Here is a 27764-nt window from a genome sequence, read left to right on the forward strand (position 1 = left end):
GCTCCTCACTGCTCAGCTTCCTGGTTGTAGCTGTCAAACCCAGGCTACGGTTTTAGATAACAACCGATGTCCTCAGTCGCCGCCCAGCATCGCCCCGAGCGAGTTTTACTCAGCCACAAAGCAAGAAAGCCTGTAAGTGTAAGTGTCTAATCTATCACTGAGTGTCTTGTGGACATTTTTTAAATATTTCCCTTCTTAGTTGTGTCCCTGTTTTCGTTGGCCTAGAGCCAAAACGCGGAGCAACATCTGCGAGCTTTGTGATTCCATGACAACGAAGAAATCCCTCTTCTTTATAGTTATTATATCAAAGGACATGCTAATTTAATGTGTTTTATTTCGTTATTTTTGAACCGTGAAAGCAGCTGTTATATTCCTACAATGTTAGCCTGTTTCTTCCCGTGGAGGTGTAATTATAACTCGTCTTATTTTTATAACGTAAAGCGCTTAGTCGTGACTGTTAAGACGAAGCTAGCGGCTGGTTTGCATGAAACTGAGCTCTGAAAGATTTCAGGGTTAAAAACGGCGACTTCCTCTTGAGTGGTAATGGACAACTGAATAATAAAGCAATAAAAACTGTATAATATACTACCACCTGCTGTTGAAGAGGAAACCTGCTCTTGTGAATTTGATCTGTACTACACATCCTTGTTATTCTGTGAAAATACATGGGGCTTAAACTAAACAGACTGTCAACAGGATCCGTCCACTGTAAAAAAGAAAAAAGGAAAGCCCCTTCACAGTGAGGAAGCCCCCTCATGTGCTGACTCATAATGAGTCTGCAGGCTGATGTAAGTGAAAGAGAGTAGTGTGAAAGAGGAGGAATAGTTACATCTTCTGGTTACCGTAAAACTTTTTTTTTATACCTGTGTTAGGCCAGGGGTTCCCAAAATGTACAGGTCATGACCCCCTAAATAAGGAGGAGAGTCTGGTGACCCCCAGTGTCCCAAGCTAATTTTGTAATGCACAGCCGGCTATCAGCAGAATACAAGTAATTACTATGTTTAGACTTTAGCACTGAGTGGACATATAGGTTAAAAAATAGTCGGTCTTTATGTGCAATGAGCAGAAGACACCTACATTGTTGCTGTCATGCACGCTTCCTTTTTTCCTATTCCTACACATGGCCAAATGGTTAATACAGCGTACCATGCATCCTTGTGGTTACATTTTTCTACTTGTAAAGCTCTGACGCACACTTGTGAGTTGTACACTCGAGTAGGATGGCCTTCTCTGACAACCTGTAGGCTCTTACACCTTTAAGGCAATTCTTGGTCTGCTCTGACACTACCTAAGTGTTCAGTACTTCTCTTAATCACTCAGAGAAGTACTGAACAATGCTCATTGCATTTTCAGGACATCTTTATGCTCTCTGTCCCAAATGCTCAGACAGAATCTGTAACAGGGCTTTACATTGTGCACCCTCAGCCTGGAATTTGTTGCAGAATGACTTGAAACTCAAGGAACTGGTGTTGCAAAATGTTTTTCAGTCTAAAATGAAAGAGTTGGAAGTAGATTCTAGAGGATGTGGTTGTTTTTTTGCTTGCCTGGTTGTACAACTGACTCCCAGAAAATTCTTTGTTGGACTCATTTGTTTGTGAATTGTTTCCCTTTGTGCCTCTGTCTGTAACACATACGGGCATTATTCCGTGCATCTCCGACAGATGTTGTCATTCATCTTAATGTTTTTGTGTCCTGCGGCTTTTAAAAAACAAAATTTGATCAACAAACTCTTTCAACACTAAATGCCTAGGGGCCTGTAATGTAGACATGTCTTTATTTGTCAAAACGTATGGCTACTCCAGGCTAGTAAAAGGGACTGGGCCTTAAATTGGGATGGGCTGTTATTTGAGGTTTTACGGTACATCCGGTTTTGTTTTTGTGGTTCAGCTGGCGAAGCTACACCGATCAACAGGTTCCAGTCATAAGTGTTCCTCCAGGCTAATTATTGTAATGTCCGGCTTTCACAGTTAGAGGTAGTGAACAGAATGTGATATGGTGTGAAATCCTGTGGTATGTCACAGAGTAGGATTTGATTCATATGTGGGCTATGAATGCCACCGTAAATAAGGTTAACTAATATTTCGATGCTAGAGCTTATTTGACAGTATCCATGAATATTTTCAGTTAATGACTTTGAGAAGGAGGAGTCAGCCAACCTCTGAAAATGTTAAGATGTACTCTAAATCTACCACATGTAATACAGTTTATCATGAAACCAGGATATGAGGTCTTCAATTCCATGTATATCTCACATAGATGCACTGATCATTGATAAGAATGGATTAAAAAAAATGCCAAATTCAGTTTGAGGTCATTTAAAAAACTAAGTTAATACTGCAAATGTTGTGAGGAAGTCATGTTTTGGAATCAGTTTGGTTTTAAGAGTATTGGTATCGTTTTAGTCAGCCATTAAAGAATGAAAAGCATTTCTAAAACAAGCCAGTGTTTTATTATATATTCTCATATTTTATTACTTTTGTCAGTGCAGAATAGATCTATCTCTGTCTTTACTCTCCAAGAAACCCTTTGTCACCGTTATCCTCAGGGTTAAACTCATATATCAGTCATTCTGTTAAGTGCTCTCAGCTGTAGCAACTTCCATATGCAGTGTGGATAGTTTACTGTGAAGTTTCAGCTCTGTATAACAGGTTATACGAGGGTCGATTTTGCCTGGAGAACTTTTGTCATCAGTCAACTCACCATCCCGCCGGCAAATTTTTCAGGCAAATGCAGGTGTAAACACGTCTGAATGTCTCTTTTTTTTTTGGATATCTATCTGTCCTAGATATTCCTGTCTTTTTTTTACTGACGTCCCTGCTGCGTCTCCTCGCTGCACTTTACTTTTCTTCTCTACAGGGCCAACGATGGCGTTCAGGAAGGCTCTGAAACGGACAGCGATCATAGGTGGCGGGGCGGTGGCTACGGCTTTTGGCCTGTCACAGCTGATCGAGTACAGGAAGACACAGGTAGGCTTGGTGGAAAGATATCATCCCTCACCTTGTGCTGCTTTGCTTTTTTGTTGCATGAGCTTAAGAACGTACATTTTGAAGGATTTGAAGGCAGATACAATATTTTAAAGCCTTCTTCTTTTAAATATTTTGTTCTTGAAACTCAAATGTTTTACTCTATATGCTGTTTAGACTCTTTTCCAACTGTTCAGTTCAGAATCTAAACACAAACTTTTTCTCTGGCCTGAAAAGTCTTCTAAACTGAGAGGGAGTGCCTGTATGGGCATGCCCACATATAATAGATTTAGGAATGTGGTTTCTTTCCTCTCCAAAGTGTGTTTACTTTTATTTGAATTTTAAAGTATGCCTTTCCAGCTGGTGTACAAGATGCATTAGCTCCCATCATTATCATTGAAATGCTTAGAAATAACGATGAATCACAGGCCGGGTCTTTGTAATATAGCAATAAGTAAGGTCTTTTACCTGCTCTTTTGTAATGTTAACAGACAAAGAGTAAGGTATTTTACCTGCTTTTTGTAAAGTGTCTCGAGATAACACTTGTTATGAGTTGACGCTATACAAATAAAAATTTATTGATTGCTTGACTTTGACTTTGACTTATCACCCGGCTTGTTTTGTTGTATAACCTCTATGAAACATATGTAGGCTACAACCTCCATGTGTTTTCATTTTCCTTTCTGGCACAGCGACATATTTGTGTACAATAATTAAATAGGAATGAACACAGCTTGTTCTTTTGGAGGTGCAGCTGCTTTTATGTTATGGGAATTGACTGGGAAAGGTTGATTTAAGGTTGAGGAGCGATACATGAGAAGATTAACACCACTCTCATGTCAGTCAATCTGCAGCTGGCTAACTTTGTTCAAGCCGAGAAACGGTGCAACAAACGTAAAGAAGGAAACTGGCTCTTAGCAAATGAGATACAACATGTTTTTAAGTAGGCAGATTTTGTTACTTTCAGATGCAGCCAAGCTAACATTTTCCATCTGTTGCAAGCCTTTATGCTAAGCTACCTGTCTATGTCTTAATTTGCATTCAGACATGAGGGTATCTGAAAATGTTTCATCAGTGAATTTCTTTCATGTAGAGCTTTTCATTTGTAGCGAGTTGGTAAATTAGTTTATAGTTGTGCTGGTTGCCAAGGAAACACAGCTGAAGCCAGTCCAAGCTCCTAGCCAAATTTTTAAATTCAATCATTTCTCCCAGAAGAGGTTTATGAATACAGACTTTAAACTGTTGTTCATTTTGAGCACTCAGGGAACATGTTTTAAGCAGAATATTGTACAAATTTAGTACCATATTTTATAAATTCAGAATTGAATCCAACTACTTGTTTGATATATTGTAAGTTTTGTGTTTATCTACTGGCCACACTGACCCGTCATCCCTAAACTCTCCAGAATTTCTCTTCTGAATAGCTTCTTGAAATAGACTAAAATTAAATGTATCAACGTGACTAAGTAAAGTTAAAGAATGAAGAAAAGACAATGAACAACAGGCAAGACTTTACAAGTATTCTCACCTCATGACTGGTGACACTGAGAGCACAGCTGTCCTTGAAAGACAGTTCAAACCTCGAAACGCGACCACTGACCATCCTTTTGAACATAAATAACCATGAGGTGTGACTTCACTTGAGATGGACAAGCAGCTGTGTGTTTCTCTCCTGACTTTTGACCCGACATAGACCTATTTCAGGCAGACTCCGAGCTAAGTACAGGCCTTTATTTGACTGTACAACCTAATGTGAACTCTGTTTTGTGTCCACGCGATACCTCTGTTTGCCCACCTTCCTCCTCTCGACCAAGACTGGATTGGTAAGCAAGATGTCGACCCTGATTAATTATAATTATTTTTTCACAATAGTTTGTAATCATGCATGCCTCTAATCCCAGTAATTGCACTGCTGATGACATGAACGTCAGTCTTGTCTCCTTTACAAGGGCATATGGCAGCGGGAAAGTTTTCAAGACAGCGGCCGATTGGCTATTAGCATGGGCTGCGCTGTGACTTAACTTGATTACAGGGGGCCACGCTGGTGCTTAATTCTGCGACGGTGTTTATCTGTATGCATCATCGAAAATAGACAATGATTATATCACCGTCTTTGTTTGTGGTCGTGGGCCTAAATTACAAACGCCTGCTTCTATTTGCAAGTCTAATGCCACGTTTGCTTCAAAGCAGCTTGATGCAATCATTTAGCTCCTACTGCTAACTGGAAATATGAATAAATCTTTCATTAGAGGTGAAATCCCACCTCATCCAATCAGAGGAGAGCTGTGCTTGTCTTGTATTTACTGTGCTTATGCCTTAAAATTAATGGTTTTGCTAATCAAACAATGAATGACTGGAATATGATTTACCGTAAATTGTGTTTTTCTCTTCTTTTGCAAAGCTGAGCAGCATGTTGCAGCACATAGTGACCCTCATCCAACTTTCCTTTGCTTCCATCAATTAAAAGAGTTTTTTGTTTTGTCTTTTTTTTAGCAACACCTCAGGTGACAAAGAGACATCATAAGCACGTTATATATCAGATTTATGCAGCCAGGAATGATCTTCAGAAAACTAATCTCGAATCTGAGATTAAAAGATCATTGTTGGATGTGCTGGAAAAGCAAAGCATCAAATAAAACGAAATAAAACAATACAAAAAATCTTTATATATTATAAGTAACTTACATCTATAACTCTTAAGATGAAGTTAAAGCTACACTTGTAAGTACTTTGTAGCTCAATAGATCAAGTTTGTTAGCTATTGTTACAGCTTTTTTATTATTATTTATAAATGTAAAGATCTTATATAAGAAAATCTTACAACTGAATAAGTTCATGAAAGTGACATTAAAAGTGTTGGTAAATGTTGCATTATTTATTATAGAACTACACTGATAAACAAGCTTATTTTAATATCAAAACAGGATGTTTGTATGACCAAATTTGTCAAGAAAGTTCAGAAACTATTGCTCTTTAGTTGTTTGGCCACATTTTTCAAAAGTAAACTTTCCTGTTCAGGGCGTTTATTGATTACAAATCTCTCAAAAAAATCAACAACAAAACAAAGAGTGGATATGGGCGCCTACAACTGAACTGCTTTGTCTTGAAACTAATCATCAAAACAACTTACAGAAATCAGCATCAGCAGAAAATGAGTTGGGCTGTGTTTAACTTGTAAATTAAATTGAGAATATCTCCATGACAGTTACAATAACGATCGTGAAGTCTTAAAGTCATGACCATTGTCACGGCCGCCACTTCATATAATCCCTGTAATTAATTCATGCCACCTTTCATAAATTATATTCCATCCATGACAACTCACTAATGCATATTATGAGCATATGTATGTCTAACAATAATGTCATTACCCATTCACGCTAAATCCATAATGTATTAAAATGATTGCTTGGGAGTCATTATGCAATATATCACATGTAATTTAATGAGGTGAATATAATGCAGGGATTATACATAAACATATTGAACATAGAACGCTGCTTATGATGTTTCAAAGGCACCTCAAGGAAAGTGTTGCTACATTGTCTGCAAATTTACAGAAAATAACATAGATACATTCAACGCAGAAAGTCTAGATGACAATCTTTGTACTGTTGCTCATCGGGTCAATGCCGTCGTATCTGTGTCACATCCAGGCTCGGTTAGCTCATGTGGCTGCAGAAGCTGAGCTGAGGGTTCCCTACGCCGACGAGTTTCCCTCTCGGCAGGCACAGCTCGCCGCGCTGCAGAACGCTGAGGAGTTTGACGTTCTGATCGTAGGAGGAGGAGCCACGGGGGCAGGATGTGCCTTAGACGCTGTCACACGCAGTAAGAATAACAATATACGTTCGAACAATGATGACAAGGGAATGATGTGTCCTTATGTGGCCTATTAAACATCCATAGGGACACTTTTCAGGTGAACTTTTCATAAGGCTTCTCCCTTTTCAGCAGGATAATGTTGTGATAGTTTATTGGCTGTCCTGTGAAAACTAATATACCTTTAAAACTACATATTGTGCTTAAAAACACATTTTGTGATTTTATTAATGTGTTGTCAAAGGGCTGAAATAAGGGTGTTTAAGATGTGCACTTTCAACAGAAATATATGACATACTGTATTTTTATTTTATTTATAGACAGTGGGAGCTTTCTTGTATTTAAGTAACAGTTTTTCTGTGAGTGAAAGTAAATGTTTCTTTTTATGTTTTATCTTCTGGATTGCAATGATTCAGAAATAGTTTAACAGCCTGTAACATGAAGAAGCTTTTCAGTAACATTATCGGAACATTGTGCAGATGTTTGTAGTTACCCTTCACCGTTAACGTTTTGTTTTTTTCTAGACCTCAAGACTGCTCTCGTGGAGAGAAGCGACTTCTCCTCGGGGACGAGCAGCCGGAGTACAAAGCTAATTCACGGTGGAGTCCGCTATCTCCAGAAGGCCATCATGAAGTTAGACTACGAACAGGTTTGTATTTGTACTCTTATTTTTCATTCACATATCAGTTATTTGCTCTTTTCTCTTCATCTTCTTTTTCTGTCCACTGAAACAGTACATGATGGTGAAAGAGGCCCTGCATGAGCGAGCCAACCTCCTGGAGATCGCTCCCCACCTGTCTGCACCACTGCCAATCATGCTTCCTGTTTACAAGTAAGTGCACCACACATGTTAGGGAATTTTTTTTTTTAAAAGCATATTTTTTATATTCTGCTGGGAAGATGCATTGTATCTTATAATAAATGTAATTTAGTTTCTATGTATCTGGATGGAAAATTAACACCAGCTTCTGAATGCTTGTTGTGGCCTCTTTGTAGAAAAAATTGTGAAAACTTCTCTTCATTCCCTGTGTTTACTCCCTAGATGGTGGCAGTTGCCTTACTATTGGGCAGGGATCAAAATGTACGACCTGGTGGCTGGGATCCAGTGCCTGAAGAGCAGCTACGTCCTCAGTAAGACAAAAGCCTTGGAGCTGTTTCCCATGCTCAAGAAGGACAAGCTGGTGGGAGCCATCGTCTACTATGATGGTGAGTCAGGGCTCCACAGCTCTCCAGGCTCAGTTTGCATTAAACCTGATAATTTCATTATGATGTTTGCCCGTGTGGACAGTATTCTAAAACACACGGTTCATTTGTTGATTCATTACTCACCTTTGCTGAGTCACTGTTTGTGCTTTTGCCCTTTTCTGGCTTGTCTCTTTCCTTTAGCAGTAGATATGATGGGTAAGCCATTAGCCACATAATTATCACATTTTGATTTATGCCCCTGACAGTTAATAGGTGTCTGTGTCTTAAAACTCTGCAGAAAATCTGTGGAAACAACGTTTTTCCAGCATTTCTCCTCAGACTTTGTCTGGTTAAAGAAAATACTGCAATGGCTATTTAATCTGTCTCTCTAAGAATATAAACTAAATCTGTTATAGTATAGCAAGTATAGAAATGTATCAACGCGTCTCAACATGCTTCTGATCAACAGAAGACTTTGAGATTGAGATTGAGATTCAACTTTATTGTCATTACACATATACAAGTATAGAGTAACAAAATGAGGTTTGGCATCTCACCAGAAGTGCAATAAGCAGAAAGTGCAAGAATCTGTGCTATGTACAGTAATTACAAAATTTACAGATGTAGACTAAAAAAGAGTGAATTATTGGGTATATATGGCTGGATTAATGGGATGCTATAAATATAAATAAATGCTATAAATATAAATATATTTTTAGGATTATAATATACAGATTAAGGTGCAGTGAGCATGCTATACTAGATTACAGATAATATACAGAATATTGACATTTTGTACAGGTCGATAACTTATTGAGGTGATATGAACATACTATAATACAGGTGGATGAGAGATGTGTGTGTATGACCAGGAGGAATGGTGGGGGGATGATGGGTGTGAGGTGATGTGGAGGGGAAGGGGGGTCAGAGGGAGACAGAGTTCAGAGTTTGGGGGGCAGAGTTCAGTAGACAGCTCTGGGGAAAAAGCTGTTCCTCAGTCTGCTGGTTCTGGTCCGGAGGCTTCTGAAGCGCCTACCGGAGGGCAGGAGGGCAAACAGTCTGTGGGCAGGGTGGGAGGAGTCTTTAAGGATGCTATAAGGGTAAACTTAACTGTCTCAACATTTCAACATCAAAAGCACTCTCTGTAAATCAGTGCAAAATAAAAAAGGGATAAAAACAATGCCAATAAAAAAATAGAATTCCAAATGAGATGACATTTTTAAATTGTATACAAATCTTGAGATTTAGACATGACAGGAGATTACTATCTGTTAAAATAGATTTATTGTTGCCCCAAGTGCTGACATCTCCACTGGTGCTCACAAAACGTGTTGACAGGCTGGTGGGAAGCCCTCTTTTTCCCTGTGGCGTTAAAGGTTGCGTGTTCCCCAGATGGCTCCAGAACACAATCAAACATATGCTCAGAGTCCAGCTGAGTGCGAGGAACTCAGTGCCGATGGCGTGCGTCCTTTTCTTTCAGTCTTTCCGACAACAAAAATAACAACAGTGTGTCCGTAGGCAACTTGTGAAAATCAACTCGTCATGTCTGATGAGAACTGGCTGACGGGTCTAATTTCTAGAAACAAAAAACATCTCTAAAGGACTATTTAAGGGATGAAACATGAAATATTTGTCCTAAAAATGAATGATGCATGATCTTAAAATGTGGCTCTCACTTAGGTCTTAAGTTGTTTAAATGGAATACAAATGCAGCATAAATTATAACCTCAAAATGTGAAAATATAAATGGTCAGGTTTGTGGATTTACTGCAGCCTGGAGAGGAAGAGCACATCTTTGGTGCAAAGCAGCATATGTTAGATTTCCTCCTCCCCCCACCCCTTCTCCATCACCCGCCATCATCTGCTCCAAGGGGAAGGGATGGTGGAGGGATAGTGGAGGGGTGGGGCGTCTTTTCTCCAATTATGCCGTCTGGAACAATCACGGCGGTGACATTTCGAAATCTGACCTTCTCTCCCGGCGGTGTAGAGCACAGAGAAGCGTCGTCGTTGGTCGGAGCGGCTGAGCAGCGGCAGATATTTCTCTGGCTGTCTGGGTGACTACTGCTGCTGCTGCCACCGACAAAAACAGGGATGTTTTTATTTTTACAAACACTAACCAGCTATTGTGTAGACCTTCTCCTGTTATTAAGAATTGGCTGGCTGGTATATTTCGCTCTGGAAAACAAACTAAAGTGTGTTATTGCGGTTTAAAAACACTTTATTCCAGAAACCTGTTTAATGTCCCAAATCCTTTTATTTCAAAGCTAGTCGTTAATGATGTTTACCCCATCGCTCAGTTGCAGATAAAAGTCACCATTTTGAGACATGAATCATCATGTGACAGAAATCCTCTGTGGTATACTGTATGGAAGAATATGCTCAAGTGAAGAAAGTGTAACATTTTCATTTTTGAGCGCTCCTGGCTTTATGTTTTTATGCTCTCCTCTGATTAGTATTGTATGAAGTTTTTTTTCTCTAATCAAATACATGTTTTCTGATGAAAGAGGTTTAAGACACAACATTTTAATACTTTTAGGGTCAGAAGTCTATCTGAATTAATTCCTTTTTCTCACACTCTACTTTTCCGTCTCCTTCAGGGCAGCACAACGACGCCCGGATGAACCTCGCCATCGCCCTCACCTCCGCACGCTACGGCGCTGCTGTTGCCAACTACACGGAGGTGGTCCACCTGCTGAAGAAAAAGGACCCTGAGACCGGCCAGGAGAAGGTGTGTGGAGCCCGCTGCAGGGACGTCATCACAGGTAAGAAAATCACTTAGATAAAAATGAACAAGTCCCATATGTGAAGGATTCCTATTTAGAGTTTTTAAAATTATTATTAGTTGCTCTATACTTTTTGTCCGTATGTATATTTATCTTGAAGGCGTTTGTATTTATGGATTGTTGATAGAGCAATTTGTAATCTGTGTTTAAAGATGCTATATAAATAAAGATTTACATGCAAACGTCATTACAATGCAAACATCACCTTTCATCTGTACATGTTTCTAAATGATGGCATTAATTCAAGTTTATTTCTTACTGGTACAATCTTTCCTCTCGCTTTCTTTTGATGATCCAGTCTGTATCATTTCATGTTATTGAACTTTTTTACACCATCAGGTTTCCTGTACAGCGTGGAAAAGTATTGAATTGATTTCAGTAATGTCAAAGGTTAGATAAAGAAAAAAAGAAAGTAGATGTTGAAAATAATGTTGTTTTTCAGGCAGTAATCAGTGATTGAATTTCTAATATTAAATATCTGGGTGTGTAAGAAAGGGCAGATTTTACTGAACCTAGCACGGGCGCTGAAAAAGGTCTGATAAAACCCAAAGAGTAAATAAATTATAGTTTAAAAATGATACATTTAATAACAAACAGTAACATATGATCATCTGGAGAGGAAGGTCGTGCAACTTTGGTGTGACCTGGATGGGAACATAAATGAAAAAACAACAGGTTTAATAAGTCTGGCGTTATGATGAAACAATAATACTTTGAAACACATCAGCCAACCCATAGAGTTTTAAAACTATTTATTTCCATAGCTAACATTTAGCTATTTAATGTTCAGTCTGTAAAATCTAACTTTCAGTTTGAAAAAAACAAAACCCAAAAAAGTAATTTTGAAAGTGTATATTTGTTAGAAACATGGCACAATAGATGTTTGGTTTTTAACCTCATTATTTCTCTCATACAGGGAATGAATTTGATGTGAAGGCAAAGTGTGTGATCAATGCCACCGGCCCGTTCACCGACTCTCTGAGGAAAATGGACAACCAGGAGACTGCAAACATCTGCCAACCGAGCGCAGGTGTTCACATTGTCATCCCTGGTTACTACAGGTACGACACACTTAAAATAGATATAAACTGTCTTTTTTAGAAGTCCTGATGATGTTCTTTTAACTTCCCATCCGGTGTTTGTTTTTTTAAGTTTATTTATTCCTCATTCTGATGTGTAAACAATAAACTGGCTAAGCTATTAGCTGACCTATACGTCATGCACAGGACAATCTTCTGTGGTTAAAATACAGCAGAGTAATAGAGTGAGTTTTGTTGAAGTCAGGGGCTTTTTTAAAGTTCAGCCAAGCTTATTGAGCAAAACCCGAGGGAGCGGGAGCCCTTTGAACAGCGGCAGAAATGCCAACCACCTAATTCTCTTCCTCCTGCCGCTATCTGTCCCCTCACCGCCTCCTCTTCTTCCGACATATTTTCCATCTCTGCCTATTTTCTCCTCTGCCATCTCTCTCTTACTACCTACATGCTTTTTTCCTCGCATCCTGTTTTCCTAGAAGCAGTAGATCTAATAACATTTTATGGTTCTACTCATTCTACTATAAAAAAACATTGTCCCTATATTTTATTGCCCCGCAGCCCAGACAACATGGGTCTCCTCGATCCAGCCACAAGTGACGGGCGCGTCATCTTCTTCCTGCCATGGGAGAAGATGACCATCGCCGGGACCACAGACACGCCAACCAACGTGACGGCCCACCCAATCCCGGGAGAGGACGACATCAACTTCATCCTGAGGGAGGTCCGCAACTACCTCAGCCCTGACGTAGAAGGTAAAGAGCATGATGTTGATCTTTGAACAGCCAAAGACAAAACTGAATTTCTGAAAGTAGGGAAAACTTTGTTCCCAACCTCATTTACATTTTAAACAACCTACCCTTTTACTTATAAAGATCATATTTCTGTCTTAAAGTTTACTGCCAATTAAGAGTGAACAAGCTTCCACTAGAAGAAGACATTGAAAACAAAAAGACATATTTTTGATTCATGACAGTTTTCATGGATGAACACATTACTATATGGCCTTATCAAGTAAGGTTCAAAGTACTCTGGTTGCAAAGTGACAATTTTTTTATGTCTACAGTACGTAGAGGAGACGTGTTGGCAGCGTGGAGCGGCATCAGACCCCTTGTGACGGACCCAGACTCCAAAGACACTCAGTCCATCTGCAGAAACCACATCGTGAGCATCAGTGACAGCGGACTGGTCACTATCGCTGGTCAGTGAGCCTTTAGCATTATCTCTTTAAACCTGCTCACCAATGCTGCGTGTTTACTATGGTAAGATGGTTTTTATTTTGTGTATGCAGGTGGAAAGTGGACCACCTACAGGTCAATGGCTGAGGAGACTCTGGACGCAGCTGTCAAATCTCACAGCCTCTCAGCGGAGCCCTGTAAGACTGTGGGTCTGATGCTGGAGGGAGCAAAGGGCTGGACGCCAACACTCTACATCCGCCTGGTGCAGGATTACGGGCTGGAGCAAGAGGTAAAGCAACAGGTTTTTCTGATCACAAACATCATGAACCCTGATTAAAAAGAGGACCACTTTCTAACAAACAGCAAAACAAGAAAAGCAAATGTATCAGGAACACATTTACCAAACACGGTAAGTGTGTCAAAACTAAATATTGCACAATGTAAGTGAAGCTCTGCAGAAGAAAAGGGGCCGACAAGATGACATAATTAAGATTGTTAGTCAGACCTCAACTGTCACAAAAAAAGTTCCAATGTGCTAGAAACAACCCTTATGTAGCACTGAGACTTCAGAAAGCTACTCTCACTTCATGAAATAGCTCCAATCTAACAGCACATTTTCAGATTTGTGTTCACCTCACAGGGGGAAGTGTAATTATTTCGAAACAGCAGTTCAGCCCCCTTTGACTTCCTAAACATTTATGGCATGACAAGACGTTGAAGAATTCACATACCGCACACATACCAAGACACACACTCCCCTACAAACAAACGTGTAAAACCTCACAAATGCATGCACACTCTCACTATCTTCTTCAGCAGTTGAGCTGACATTAAAGCTGCTGCTATAACAATGCTGACATTTCTGCTACACAAAAGACTGGACACGCGTTGAACTGCACTGTACACTTTTATCAATGGCATTAAGTAAGGGCGCATTGATTTACAACAGCTACACGCCATCTTTCCAATAATTAGCCAGTGCGTTTTCATTGAATCCAATAAAACATAGTTTCAAGAAGGAAAAGTAGTCGCACAGTCTACTTACTCCTCATTAGAGCCGTTCGGCTGTTTGCTCCAATATTTCTAAAAGGTCACTGTTGATATTTGGACAGCGTTTGCCCTTTCACATGATCGGCACGCCAACGATCTGAATAGCAAATAGGCCTCTCGTTTTCTGTAAACACATGACAACTCAATGACAAAACGGCGCAAGAGCTAACTCTTCAAAAGCTCTACTCCGATAGGTAAAATCACTCGTGCACCCATCCAGAGCTGCCATTACAATATACTGTATGTTGTTTACACAGTGGCTTCAGATAGGAGAGTGTCTTTATTGAATTATCATGATATAAAGGTTTTACTGCTTTATATGCTTCAACTGTTATGTAAGAGAAAATGTAAGAACGTACGTTATTTAGCCTCCCAGAGTCTCTTTCTGCCTTTATGAGCTGCTCGCTGGGTATTATTGGGCTTATTACATTTGTGCTGTTTTGTGACGCTGACTGGTTGGTTTATCTCAATTTTATTTTTTTACCTTCACATACAGGTTGCTCAGCATCTGGCCTCAACGTACGGAGCGAAAGCATTCGACGTGGCCAAGATGGCTCAGGTCACCGGGCAAAGATGGCCGATCGTTGGGAAAAGATTGGTGTCAGAGTTCCCTTACATCGAGAGCGAGGTGGAGTACGATTTAATGCTTCTCAAATTCTTCTTTTTGTTTCTTTATGTTAACCTGACGTGGCTCTTCTGCCTCAGGTACTGTATGCGATGAAGGAGTACGCCTGCACAGCCATCGATGTGATCGCCAGACGAACACGTTTGGGCTTCCTGAACGTGCAGGCGGCCGATGAAGCCCTGCCTCGCATCGTGCAGATCATGGGGAAAGAGCTGGGCTGGAGTGAGGAGAAGAAGACAGTGAGTTTTCAGGGGATTTGAGTTTGTGTAAAAGTTCCCTGTTGCAGAAAACCTGCTCTGTTTCATACAATGCTTGAATCCCTGGAGGTTTTTTGAAGTTGTTGCAGTGTTTCCTCTTCCATCTGCTCACAAAAGAAAGGTCCACACCCTTCATGCCCTGAGAGGAGAAGCTCAGTCTGTGTATGAAAGAGAAGAAGTGATATGTGTTGCATGAAAGCTGAACTCTGAACTATTTTAAGCTCTTATTGTTAACACAGGACACACTGAACTCTTACAGAAGCTCTGTACAACAAAAAAAATGTCAAGACTACTGATAGTTTTGTGAAGACGTTAATCAAAGGTTATTATTGTAGTTTTAATCGTTTCATAGAAGGCTGTTGTTTTCACGTAGAGTACAGTTTATTTCCTGGTCTATTTTGTCACAGAAAGACAAAGCAATACAATCCTCAGATTCTCGATTGCTCTGCTAATGTTTCCCTCAGGCGGAGCTCGAAGCAGCAAAGAAGTTTCTGTACCACGAGATGGGCTACAGGTCTCGTTCTGAGCAGCTGACCAAGACGACTGATATCAACCTGGACTACCAGGAAGTAGTCAGGTACTTATTACTCCTCCTTTTTTGAAAACACATCCAAACGTACAAGCTTTTTTTATCACTCACTAGATCAGAGAGCAAGATTATTCCCACAGGACACCTGTCCTCCCCTGTTTGCTGTTTTTATCAACGTGAAATAAAAGAAGTGAAAGAAAATATCACAAAGCAAACAAGGCCTTGACCTTTTTATGTCCCTTTTTCAGGTACAAGAAGCGTTTCCATAAGTTTGACAAAGAAAGCAAAGGATTCATCACCACTGTGGACGTGCAGCAGGTCCTGGATGTGAGTTAACTTTCACCCCTCTTCTTCTTCTTCTTCTCTTTTGTGTCTTTGTACACTTTGTCTCACGGATATGTTATCGATCCTCGCTCTTGTTTTCCTTCTCTGCAGAGCATCAACGTGCAGATTGATGAAAATTCCCTCCATGAGATCCTGAATGAGGTGGACCTGAACAAGAACGGACAGGTGGAGATTGATGAATTCCTGCAGGTACGTAACACACACGCTCACACACAGCGATGGCTAAGCGAGGACATGAAGACGTCTGATCGTTCACATGTCACTTTTTAATATCAGCATCTCACTGTAGACACAAACTACTGTCATGCTTTGTTACCGTTATTTTTCAACCATCATTTTTTACATCTTATTTTGATGCTCAGCTGTGAGATGTTCATCACAATGTTACTTAAACTGTTTTAATTTTAGTATTTGTTGTCCATGATTAAGTCCTTAAAAAGCCTTTTATTCACAGAAACACAACTAACAAATATGATTTCTACTCGTTTCCATTCACTGTGTTTTAGAGATTTGTAATGAACGTGATAAGAAACATGTTTTTTGAATTTCATCAAATGTTATCTTGAACTGAGCAAATAAACATTTTAAGAGTAAGAACATAGAAACCGGAAATATGTTACAAAATGTTCCAGATGTGCAGCTAATGAGAGGAAGCGTTAAAGGCTAACACCTCTGTCAGTACCTGCAGAACAAACAGGACTGAAGACATGAAGGCCGGATAATAGAAACCCAGGGGAGCACCATCCAACACACACACACACACACACACACACACACACACACACACACACACACACACACACACACACACACACACACACACACACACACACACACACACACACACACACACACACACAAACAACCGCTGAGTTTTTGTCACTGCAGCCAATTCCTGCTTTCAATCTTCTGCTTTGTTTTGCTTTGAGAGGTGTCATGGAATTTGACTTTTATCTGCATATTTATTCCGATTTTTAAACTCCAAGATTTAAGTTAAAAACCGTTCTTGTCAGGAATTTGTTGACTTAAAAATGTAAATAAACGAGACGTTTTTCTATCGTAGATAATCAAACCTTCTATCAGAAAATAGAGGCTTCAAACATTCTTTCTTTATTCGGTTTTCGTCTAAGAATTGTTACCACGATAAATAAAACACTCTCCTCCTCAAACATGCTGGTCACTGAATCCGCAGCATAAATCGACCCATTGCTAAAGAAAAGAGAAAACACTTGACCTGAGCTGTGAGAAGGTTGAACATCCGCTGCTGTAAACTGAAGGTGTGAAATCTTAACTGGACTAGATGGAGCTAATTAAAGAGAAGAGTCTCTAGCGACTCGTGTAACGAGGCCTGAAGTGTGTCCTCTTCCGTCCACCCACAAATTACCTTCTCACCTGAGTCCAGAACCAAGGGTCATTACAGGAGCGCTCGGTGACAGTCGATTCAGTCGTTATTAGTGATGAGTCAGATAAAAGTCTAAATTTCTTTTGACTAGAATGATGCTGTGTGTTGTTTCTGTTGTGATGCTGAATATGTGTTTCTGCTCGTGTGTACGTCTGACCTGCACGTCAACGACTTTTAGGTACAACAAACAGGTAGTGTACATGATGAGAATCAAACGCCGCAACACTCTATAAACCTCTATCCGTCTAACTCTGAAAAGGGGTTTCTGCCGTATTAACAATAAAGTTACATAAAACTTTATTAAAGTCTTGTGGTGAACAGAGACGACAACGGGAAGGGCTGAAGGGAGGAAACACACCAAAGTGTTAAAGCTGAACAAGGAAACCATGAAAGGATAAACACGGTCATATTATATATTTTTCTTACTCCAGAATTCCAGAAACAGACGAAGACGGAGTTACACATGATTGTTTTTGGTCTTCAGGGGATTTATTGACATTAAGAAAAATATTAAATAATACCTTCCTTATCCTTTAAAAAGGCCAAACACACACATACTGTAGTGGGATAAACTCTAACAGGTTGAAGATTCAAGAGCTCGTGAAGGTTTTCTGTTTATTTCAATCAGACAAATAAATGCTTTAATTTCATATAAGAGTGTAAAAAAAAAAATCTGATACAGTTCAGCTTTTACACGTCAACAAACATCTTTGGTGTCTGTTTCATTTTCTAATTGTCAAAGTCCGGGTTTTGAAGGTGACCGTACGTCTCTTAAGCCTTTCATTGTGGGGTATTTTTGTTCAGGTAATTATTTCGCCCTCCGTTTGGTCTGACAGGTTAACCTTTATCACACGCTGTATACGACTTTATGTTCTCTGCTGTTTCCAGCTGATGAGCGCCGTGAAGAAGGGGCTTCTGTCTGACAGCCGTCTGGCCATCCTGATGAAGGCGGCGGAGGAGACTCTGGATAAGAGAGGGCCGGTGAGCGTGGACCGCAGCGGGGGCGGAGTCTAAAACAGACAGGGATGAAATCTGCTCCTCTAAAAGGTGGAGATGGCGAATGCAAATACGCTATTTGAATGACAATAATGCAATCAGGCACACGGGGAGAAGAATTTGGTCAAATCAACATCTCTCCTGAGGTGTTTTTGGGTGAAATCGTATCTAATGGTCGAGGCGGAGGTTTTTATTTCTCATTAAGTCAGAGTTTGTCCCAACATCAGGTGCCTCTGATTTGACACAGCACACAATCGCTCTGTTTTCTACTGTCTTTGAAACAAACTTTGATATTTGAATCATTACGTTCTCTCTCTCTCTCTCTAGTTTCTGCAACACTCCTTTTGAACACGACTGTGATTGTTGAGGAAACACTTTCCTCTCCGTGATGTCAGCTTCAAGCTTTTAATCATGCTTTACTTTATGGGTCCTTTACTTCTTAATAATCCTGTCAAAGTTTCCGAGAACAAAATATAACATAGATCCTTTTATAGAGAGAATCAGAGCCGTGTTCCCATGACATAGAGAGGCCTTTTTTTCACTTCCCAGTAATCACTGATCTAAGATTTGTACCAATAAATGTAACTATAAAGTTTTTACACACGTTTCCTGCCACAGTCTCAGTCAGTGCATGTTTACGGTGTTAAGAGCTTCTCTATGAACGACGTTTGGTACTTTTCAAAGTAACATTAAGAAACAAACTAAATGATTTAAACTTGATGCCAACAAAACTTGATTTACGGATTGAGTCGCTCGCCGCAGGAAAGTAAAGCACAACTAGAAATCGAGCTACTGTCTTAGATAAGCACTCCAGCAGACTGAACTTCTCTTTTAGACCTCCTGTGTTTATTGTGCAGCGTATACATTCATTTAAAAGACAAAGGATTTGATATGGAGACTAGAAGAACATCCAGAATGTTTAGACAGAAATCATCATCAAACATCATCAAAGATTTAAAATCTTCTGCAAGTATGAATTGATTATTTCATCACTTAAATTAAATTGTGCAAAGATGTAGTAAGACATTATTTCTGTAAAGAAAGAACACATAATTAGTTTTATCTCAGTATCAGATTCATAAATCTGTCCAGGAGACTAAACCTAAAGGACTAACGGACCCTAAAATAAAGCATAAACGAGCATTTAAATGTGTTTTTCTGATCTTCGCATGTTACAAACACTCGTCAGGTAATAGTGAGTCGTTCTTCAAGCACTCTGAGATGTTTCTGAGGTCTGCTGTTAACCCAGAAAACTTTTCTGTTTGGGGTGGAAAGAATCTGAACTGGGAGGATGATCTTGTTTTCTGACTGTGTTTTCCATCTATTGCACTAAAAATCAAACCAATACTGACACTGAGGTTTACACGATGAGGTTTCCAGCGTTAGCGTTACCGAGGAGATGTTTATAAATCACTGCTGCTTCTCTGTGCAGACTTTACGTTTTTAAAAGTATTTATTCTTTCTGTCTCCCGTCACTGCAGCTGTTTACACACAGAAATGTAAAGATTTTAGATCTAAGAACGGATTACAAAGAGATGTTTCTTTCTATTTGCATGCTAACTGTTAGCCCTTTCCCTCTTAATAATGTCGATCTTTATTTTTACTACGTGTGTTTGAAGTGAAGAGAGATCTGCTGTATGAACGCACGTCCAGCAAACTGGATCGTGAGATATAGATAATATAATAATAATTCTGCTCTGCATGCTTGTTTGCGTCTTTGTGACACAACGGGAGTGAAAATGAATGAAAGGCAACGCACACACTGAATGTATGATACGTGCCTTGATGTGCCTCTAAGACATTTTCACTTTGCCACACTTGATGTTAAACAAACAGGAACTCATGCTGAGAATGTAAAGATGTTTAAAGATGTTGTGAAAAGAAAAGTATTTAAACTGTAATATACGTTTTTAAGCAACAGAGAGTGTGCGGCCATGTTGGAGGAGATAACCAGAGAACAGTATAATAATAGTGACGCTTTGAGTTCTTTCTATTTAACTTAGGCTGGATGTCTGATTTGATATTTTTAATAGTTTTAGATATTTAAAGGGATTTCTCACTCAGCTTTGAAATTAGTCGGATGAAGTTTAACATTTCATGCCAAAGATTTAACTATATCTTTTTTTCTTCTGACTTTTTCAACGATGAACTAGTTAATTATTTATTCCACACAGTTTTAAAACAATATTTGACACTTCTTGTTTTTGCGTACTAAATCTTTTTTTGTTGTATTTCTGAATCAACAAAAGGTGGAAGAGAACATTTTGAGTATTGGTCTGCAGTGTTTTGGCTTCTCTAACCCCCCTCAGTTTGTAGATCATGAACAACCCTGCTGGTTTCAATGCAGGAGTAATTATTGTCTGAACGCCAGGATTGTAAGGTATCAAATAATGCCAACAGAAAGATAACTCATGGCACTGACACTCTGCTATCAGAGCAGTGTCTCTAAACATGAACACAAAGTTACCCTCGGCACTTTCAACACTGAAAGCGAATAGAAGAACAGAAATAAAAGGTTAAATTCTTCCAACATGGCAGCACTCACTTTTCTTCTGTTGCTGAAGCTTTTATACTGTAAAAAAAACAAACTGTTTTTGTGCAGACTGTGCTTCCTTATTGCCTTCATGTTATGGTTTCTACTCAGATTTTTGTACGGACTTCTTACAGAATCATTCCACAGGTTTGCTCCCATTGTACACACACTGTGCCTGTCACTCAGTGTGCGGTCACATGGGGGGGGGCTCAGAGACATGAGGACCCTTCAAACTGCCAACATCGGCCCCCTGTAGAGAATAGCTTGTGGGCAGCATGACTTAAACCCACGTCCACATGTTAGATTGTCTGCTTTGGATGAAATTACAGCTTTATCCACGCTCAAAGAGAGTCCGATTCCTTCTTTTTACTGTTCCATAAATACTGTACCAATACTGAAAGAGAAAACAAAGCAATTATCTCATTAAATGTATCTGGTTGCTGAAACGCTTTGTGTGGACTTCATTCATACGTGGAGTCAGAACATGTGACGACATGTGAACAGAAACACCTCAGCATGTTTACTGCATCAAGAGTTTGACTTTTATGTGACTTTAAAGATTTGTTTTTGGGCATGTTGTGCCTTTAATGGAGAGACAGGACAGTGGATAGAGTCAGAAATCAGGGGGAGAGAGAGAGAGTGGGGGATGACATGCGGGAGAGGAGCCACAGGTGGGATGCAAACCTGTGTCGCCCACCTGGAGGGCTACAGCCTCCATACATGGGGCGCGCGCACTAACCACTGCGCCACCAGTGCCCCAGAAGTTTTTTGATGATTCCTTTGTTGGATTTGTTCAGCGTTTTAAGTGAGTGTTCACTAATCAAAGTAATTTAGGCCTAAATAACATCCATAAAGTACGTAAATATTCTTTGTTTGGGTCCTAAAAACTCTTAAATTTGATGTGAAGAAGTGCAGGAACCCTGAAGAAACAGAGAGGAACAGTAGTCAACACCACCCCCATCATCCTCACACTTTTCAATTAGTGTACATGCAGACACCTCAGCGTGGCGAGCATCATAATCCCCCAGAGCAGAAGAAGAAGAGCATTAGCGGTCGTATGCTAACCACATTTGTCCCATTATTCATTACAATTAATTGCTTCCTCCTCGTTCTCTTTCCCAGAGTGTAATATGAGCGAGGACTTAAAGGTGTCATTCAAATATCACTGTGACCTTTACGGAAAAAAGGCTGTTATTCACCCAGTTTGGAGGGATGAGGTTCAGTGTGTGTGTGTGTGTTCTTCTATTCTTGTGAGATCTTCTGCAATCTGACCCCCCTTTGTTTTACATTTATAAAGTGACAGGTAAGCTAATCATTTATATATTAAATATAATGTAGTTCAAGACGATTATTTAGAGGATGTAACATAGAAACAGAACTTTAATGAATACATTTTTAGCATATTTTCAAATATAACTTGCCCTTCTTGTCCTCCTTTTTTCTACTTGATAAATTATTGATTAATGTGACTTGAAATATTTTGCAATATTTAACATCTAATGTCATAATTTGTGTCCTTTGTGGTATTTTGTGTTTAATTTTAAAGTCCATTACTCTCCTGTTATCTCCTTTCTAAGGCCTGCAAGCTCAAGTGTCAGTGTTTCTAATCAGAAAGAGATAAGTGGAAAATAATCTGCTTTTTTTCCTGCTTCCCACAAACAACTTGTTGCTAAATAATGATTTTTTTTATTGAGTTTTAATTAGAACTGTGTGTAAGAGCGTAGGGGACCACACAGCCCCAGAACAGCTCGACAAACCCTTCACTTATTCAGCTAATAATTAATATAAATAAGAAGATAATTAATTAACTGAGAAATGAATCACATCGACCTCTAAAGTTCAAATATTGGTATGGGAGATGGAAGACGAGCACGCATAAATAATTTATTGGTGTTATTTGTGCCTTTAAGACTGGTTGCAGGGAAATCTCATCAGATTTTGAGAATTGAAGCACAAAAATCACAACTCAATGTTCGATATATCCAAGTATGAGAGGAATGTGGGTGCAGAAAGGAGGGAAATAGAGGAGAAAAAAAGCCCTGATCTTCAAATAATGGTTCAAACCTTTCCTTTCCTGTGCCGCTCTTGAACCTCTCACAAAGGTGTCCTGACATTTACCTGGGTCACTCTCAGGCTTTGTGTGCGGGCCGGAAGCTCTTTCAGCGACATTTCAATAGACACCTGCCAATCAAACCAAACAAGGAGAAGTTAACATCCTCAAATCCAAGAAATGAGGAATATAAGCATCAATATAACAATAAAATCCTCTTTTTCTGTAAAACAGAGTCTGTTTGTCTCAACATGTGTCCAACTGGCGCCATCAGAGCCTAAATATCTCCATGTGGACAGACACTTCAGTGTGTCTTGTGACGACAGTGGGTTCACTGCGGTTCCTCCCACGCTGTGTGAATGAAGCATGAAGAGTCCTCTTCATCCCCGTCTTCTTCAGACTGTGTGCCATCTTGCATTTCTTCCTATCTGCCTGGCAACAATGGTGCCTTTCACACTGGAATCTGTTCATGAGTTCATGATTCACTTGAATGTCATCAGGCTGTGAATGAAAAGATTTGACGGGAGTCGTGTGACTTTGGAAGTCATTAGATTTTAATATTTATATTTTACCAAAAATGTATAAAGGGTTTTTGTTATGCAAGGGTTTTCATTTTGTGTTGCAATTCAACAACCTTACAAATGATGAACCATGATGTTTTAAAATCCGGTTTGAATAAAGTACAATAACATTATCCTCTGCATTACTATTCAGATTTTCTCTTGTAAGTCTACCTGCAAAGTGAACACAAAATACTCACAAATCTGAGGAATAACTTGAGTCAACCAGTGAAAATGTATAGATGCAGCCACTTCCAAACGTGTCCACAAGAGGGTGCTGTTTCCTCCTAATTTACAACACCAACACCTCGTATATTTAGCTTATTGATTGGTAGGTTAAATAAGAGGCAGATATTCTATCTTCAATCGGATGACTTTAATGTAACTTCTGCACTTTACAACCATAGACTGTAAATATTACAATATAGCTCACCTGGAGGTTAACAGCCTCGTCAGGTCTGCATCATGAATTCATATTACACTGCTGCCCTCTGCTGGCACTAAGTTACAATTACATCCATCAGTCACTATAACACAAATGTTTCCTCTTTTTAACCTTTTTTTCCACCACATAAATGTGTGGAAAAATATAAATAGTGCAGTCACTTCTGTATAGCATACAGTAGTTTACCTACCAATATTTTCAACCATATTTTATACTTATCTCAGAATATGTTAAAACAAACTAAATGAAAAGACTTAATCATTTGTAAATGTTTGGAAATTAAAGTGACTACACCTATAACTACCACAAGATTGAACATGTGTTTGTAATGTCAAATATTAATGTTTTGTTTTGTATAAAAGCAGGAGTGTTTGGATAATTTCACTAATAGACAAATCATTTAAACAACAGATCCACAGATTATAAATCTAAAAATGAATGTTTCATTTATTTTCGGTGTTTTACTTAATTTTGTTATTGTTATTGTGTCTCCTAATTCACAATGAGTTCTCTACGTCGATACGACCTTTACCTGGGAGTGACACGGCCAACGTCACTTCCGCTGCTGCGCATCACGCTCAGGTGTGCTCCTCAGGTGCGCCAAAGTTAATATCGACCCTGTGACCACTCGAGCGGATGACGGGTGTCCGAGTTTGGATGAAAATGCTGCGAAAAGAAGAATTGAAGACGAAGAAGAAAAAACTAATGCTAATGCTAATGCTAACTGAACCATAACAACATCGTCTGTCTGAGAGATTCAACCAAAAGTGAAGAGAAAGTTGTTTGAACTCAACATTCAGGGTTTTCTTCTTGTTTCTTTGTACAGGTGTGTGCAGGTGTTTCCTCGCTCTGTGCTGTAGCTCCGAGGTAAAATGATTTTCTAAACATTACTGTTCACAGAGCTCAGAGATTAAATGTTCATCTTGATAAAGTAATATGAATAAACTTCATTTATTTTATTTAAAAAGTAAAAGCTCTTCATCCAGCCTTCTTTTATTTATTTATTTTTTGACATGTATTTATTGAGTTTTTACATTTTACAAAAAATACAATACATTTAACAAAGCATATAACAGTCAAACTATATATATATTAAAAAAAAAGAAATTCCACTCCCCCCACCCCAAAGGGAAAATATATAATTAAAGAAAAGACAGACCTAAAGACAAAACAAAATGCAAAAACTGTGTAAGGACATTATGTAATCATACACAGTTTAGCATCACATCACATGGTATCGACAGTTTGGGACATATCACCTTCAAGTTACCAGAGTTTCTCCAACTTCACAGTCCTTTAAAAATGCAAGGAAGGTATTCCAGATCTCTTTGAATTTGGCTGATTTCTTTTTCATTGTGTATGTTAACTTTTCAAGGACAAGGCATGCTGATAGTTCTTTCAGCCAGCGACCAGCCGAAGGGCTCTTGACGTCTTTCCAGCAAAGAGAAATCAAGTGTCTAGCTTGTACTAAACATAAGTCAGTTATTTTCTTCTCTTTGCTGTTTAGCATACAGTCCTTCAGATACAAATTAAGAATACAAAGTGTAGGGCAGTCGGGTACTGGATTCAAGGTAATCTGAGAAATGCATTTTATAACTTCATCCCAGAACTTTTGTGTCTCAGGACAGTCCCACAGACAGTGAAATGCCCTTTTCAACATTGCATTTAACACAGACAACAGGATTATTTGGATTCATCTTATTCAGTCTATCCGGAGTAATATAAATTCTCATAATTATATTGAATCAGTCTGAAATGGGTATTTATTGTTAGGAGTTGAGCTTTCGAACACACCTCCCTCCAGTCCTCCTCCGAGATATCTTTTTGCAAGTCATTTGCCCATTGAGTTTTTTTATGCTCAGTAGAGTCTTTAGGATTTTTCACCAGTATGTTATAGAGTAATGATATCTGACCCTTACCAGTACAAGTATTCACTGCTAAGTTTTCTAATATGGACAAAGGGGGTTGTGTATAGGAGTGCGTCTGTCATATTCAATTCTAAGTTCTTCAAATGGAGTTAGTTTGCCTTCCTTATATAGATCCATAACTTTATAGATGCCCTTTGTTGCCCACATTTTAAAGCCTTGGTCTTTTTTGCCAGGAGAGAAGTTATCGTTCCCCCATATTGGTGAAAAGCCAGAAAACAAAGTAGATGACTGTACATTGTGCCAGACATTAATTGTGTTTCTCACAAAGGGGTTATCAGTAAGTCGCTTCAATTTTTTGACAGATGCAGAGTAGAAATAAGTGTCAAGTCGCAGGCCTTTAGTGCAAAAACTTTCAATTTGTACCCATGGTAAGTAAGGTTCAGACGAAAACCAATACAATTTGAGCAGCCCAGAAATACCAGTGTAGATTGGGTAATTGTAACCCTCCTCTCTCATATGGCAGGTAAAGAAGTGACAGTCTCAACCTTGACCTTCTGTTATTCCAAATAAACTTTGTAAATAGTTGCTTCATTTTTGAAAAGAACTGTGGTGGTGGTGGTGGTAAAGGGATCGATTGAAATAGATATAAAAACTTTGGTAATATATTCATCTTGATTACATTTATACGTCCCAATAGAGAGATTGGCATTGATGACCAACTATTCATGGATTCAGTTACTGTGGAAATCATAGGATCATAGTTACAGGATACTAAATATTTAATGGTTGGGGTAATGATGATACCAAGATATTTAAATCTGTTTACTGCATTATTGACAGGGTGGTTTATCACCGGATTTATTCGCTCCCGCTTATTCAAAAACATAATCGAGGATTTTGTTTTGTTTACTTTAAAGCCTGAAAATTTTCCGAATGTGTCAATTACTTTAATCAGATTAAGGATTGAGTTATTTAGGTCTGTTAGAAATAAAAGGGTATCATCAGCATACATTACAATGCGATGTTCGGTGTCCAATACTTTTATACCTGAATTTGAGGGGTGTGACCTCACCGCTATCGCAAACGGTTCCATTGCCAAAACAAATAGCATTGGCGAGAGAGGGCACCCCTGACGGGTACCCCTTGTAAGTTTGAAAGGAGATGATATTAAATAGTTGGTGGAGACCTCTGCCACTGGGTCAGTATAAAGTGTCTCAATCCATTTTCAAAAGTAGTCACCAAAGCGAGATAGCACATCCAATAAATAGCTCCACTCCACTCTGTCGAATGCTTTTTCAGCATCTAAAGACAGAATGGCAGTGTCAGGGGTTCCCTCCCTCACATGTATCAAATTCAACACCCTTCTGACATTATGGAAGGCCTCACGGTTTTTCACTAAACCATTCTGATCTGGATTGATCGCAGTTGGAAGCACCGATTCCAGTCTGCTAGCCATTACTTTAGCGACAATCTTAGCATCTGTGTTAAGCAGTGAAATGGGTCTATGGTATAAACACTAATCAACACACCTGAGAACACCTCTGCACCTGTACGTGATTAGCGGAAGCGGAAGTGGCGCTCTGGGCGTCTTCAACAAGGCGTGTTGCAGGAAGCTTCTATCGACAAACAAACGGAAAAAAATATAAAAAATAACAGTATATTATAAAAACTGTGGGCTAAATACATATACATCTTTTATTGATAAAAATATTTCTGATTAGTGTATTTTTAGACACTATTTTTCACAAGCACAATGTTTTACCTTGAGTGTAATAAAATGGCCTTATCGCACCTCAAGTGAAGGTGTAGGCCTACATAGTGTATATACCTATTTTTTATTATTTTTATTCTTCTATTTAACTAAATTATTTACTGGCTAAATATTGTTATGCTATCTATTGCTGATGACCTTTGCCCTCTTCTGTAACAACCTCATTTCCCCTCATTTGGGGGATCAATACAGTATCTTATCTTATCTATGATGCATGACTGCTAAAATAGTTTGTGTCTCTAAAAATGCAGACATTGTGGAGAAACAGGGTCAAGCATCATGTTTTTGTTGCGGCACTCTGATAGTTATGAGCTCGTATATTTGACTTATATCATTTTATCTCCTAATTCTAACTTTCTGTCTCTCATATTTTA

At 39.1% G+C, this 27764-nt stretch overlaps 1 protein-coding gene across 2 annotated transcripts; it reads left to right on the plus strand.

Moving 5' to 3' along the window:
• The first annotated feature begins 12 nt into the window (after positions 1-12).
• Positions 13-21142, plus strand: gpd2 (glycerol-3-phosphate dehydrogenase 2 (mitochondrial)). Of its 2 annotated transcripts, none has more exons than XM_061033029.1 (17): positions 13-132; positions 2857-2975; positions 6620-6791; positions 7307-7431; positions 7517-7614; positions 7825-7988; positions 10565-10729; positions 11667-11811; positions 12343-12536; positions 12848-12982; positions 13073-13248; positions 14506-14637; positions 14715-14873; positions 15356-15468; positions 15669-15747; positions 15856-15954; positions 18056-21142. In XM_061033029.1, exons 2-17 carry the CDS (start codon positions 2865-2867, stop codon positions 18179-18181), a joined length of 2193 nt encoding a protein of 730 aa, XP_060889012.1. In that variant the 5' UTR covers positions 13-132; positions 2857-2864; the 3' UTR covers positions 18182-21142. The 2 variants fall into 2 exon arrangements, with proteins under 2 accessions (XP_060889012.1, XP_060889013.1); XM_061033030.1 differs by having other exon boundaries at positions 2857-2966.
• The last annotated feature ends 6622 nt before the right edge of the window (positions 21143-27764 follow it).

This window comes from Labrus mixtus, chromosome 24, assembly GCF_963584025.1.
Source record: "Labrus mixtus chromosome 24, fLabMix1.1, whole genome shotgun sequence".
Taxonomy (NCBI): Eukaryota; Metazoa; Chordata; class Actinopteri; order Labriformes; family Labridae; genus Labrus; species Labrus mixtus.

Bases quoted from the DNA above. Each gene is read 5' to 3' on its own strand.
- gpd2 (XM_061033029.1), top strand. From the start codon at position 2,865: ATGGCGTTCAGGAAGGCTCTGAAACGGACAGCGATCATAGGTGGCGGG. The intron at 6,792-7,306 runs GTAAGAATAACA...GTTTTTTTCTAG, and splicing joins CTTAGACGCTGTCACACGCA to ACCTCAAGACTGCTCTCGTG. The intron at 14,874-15,355 runs GTGAGTTTTCAG...TGTTTCCCTCAG, and splicing joins GGAGTGAGGAGAAGAAGACA to GCGGAGCTCGAAGCAGCAAA.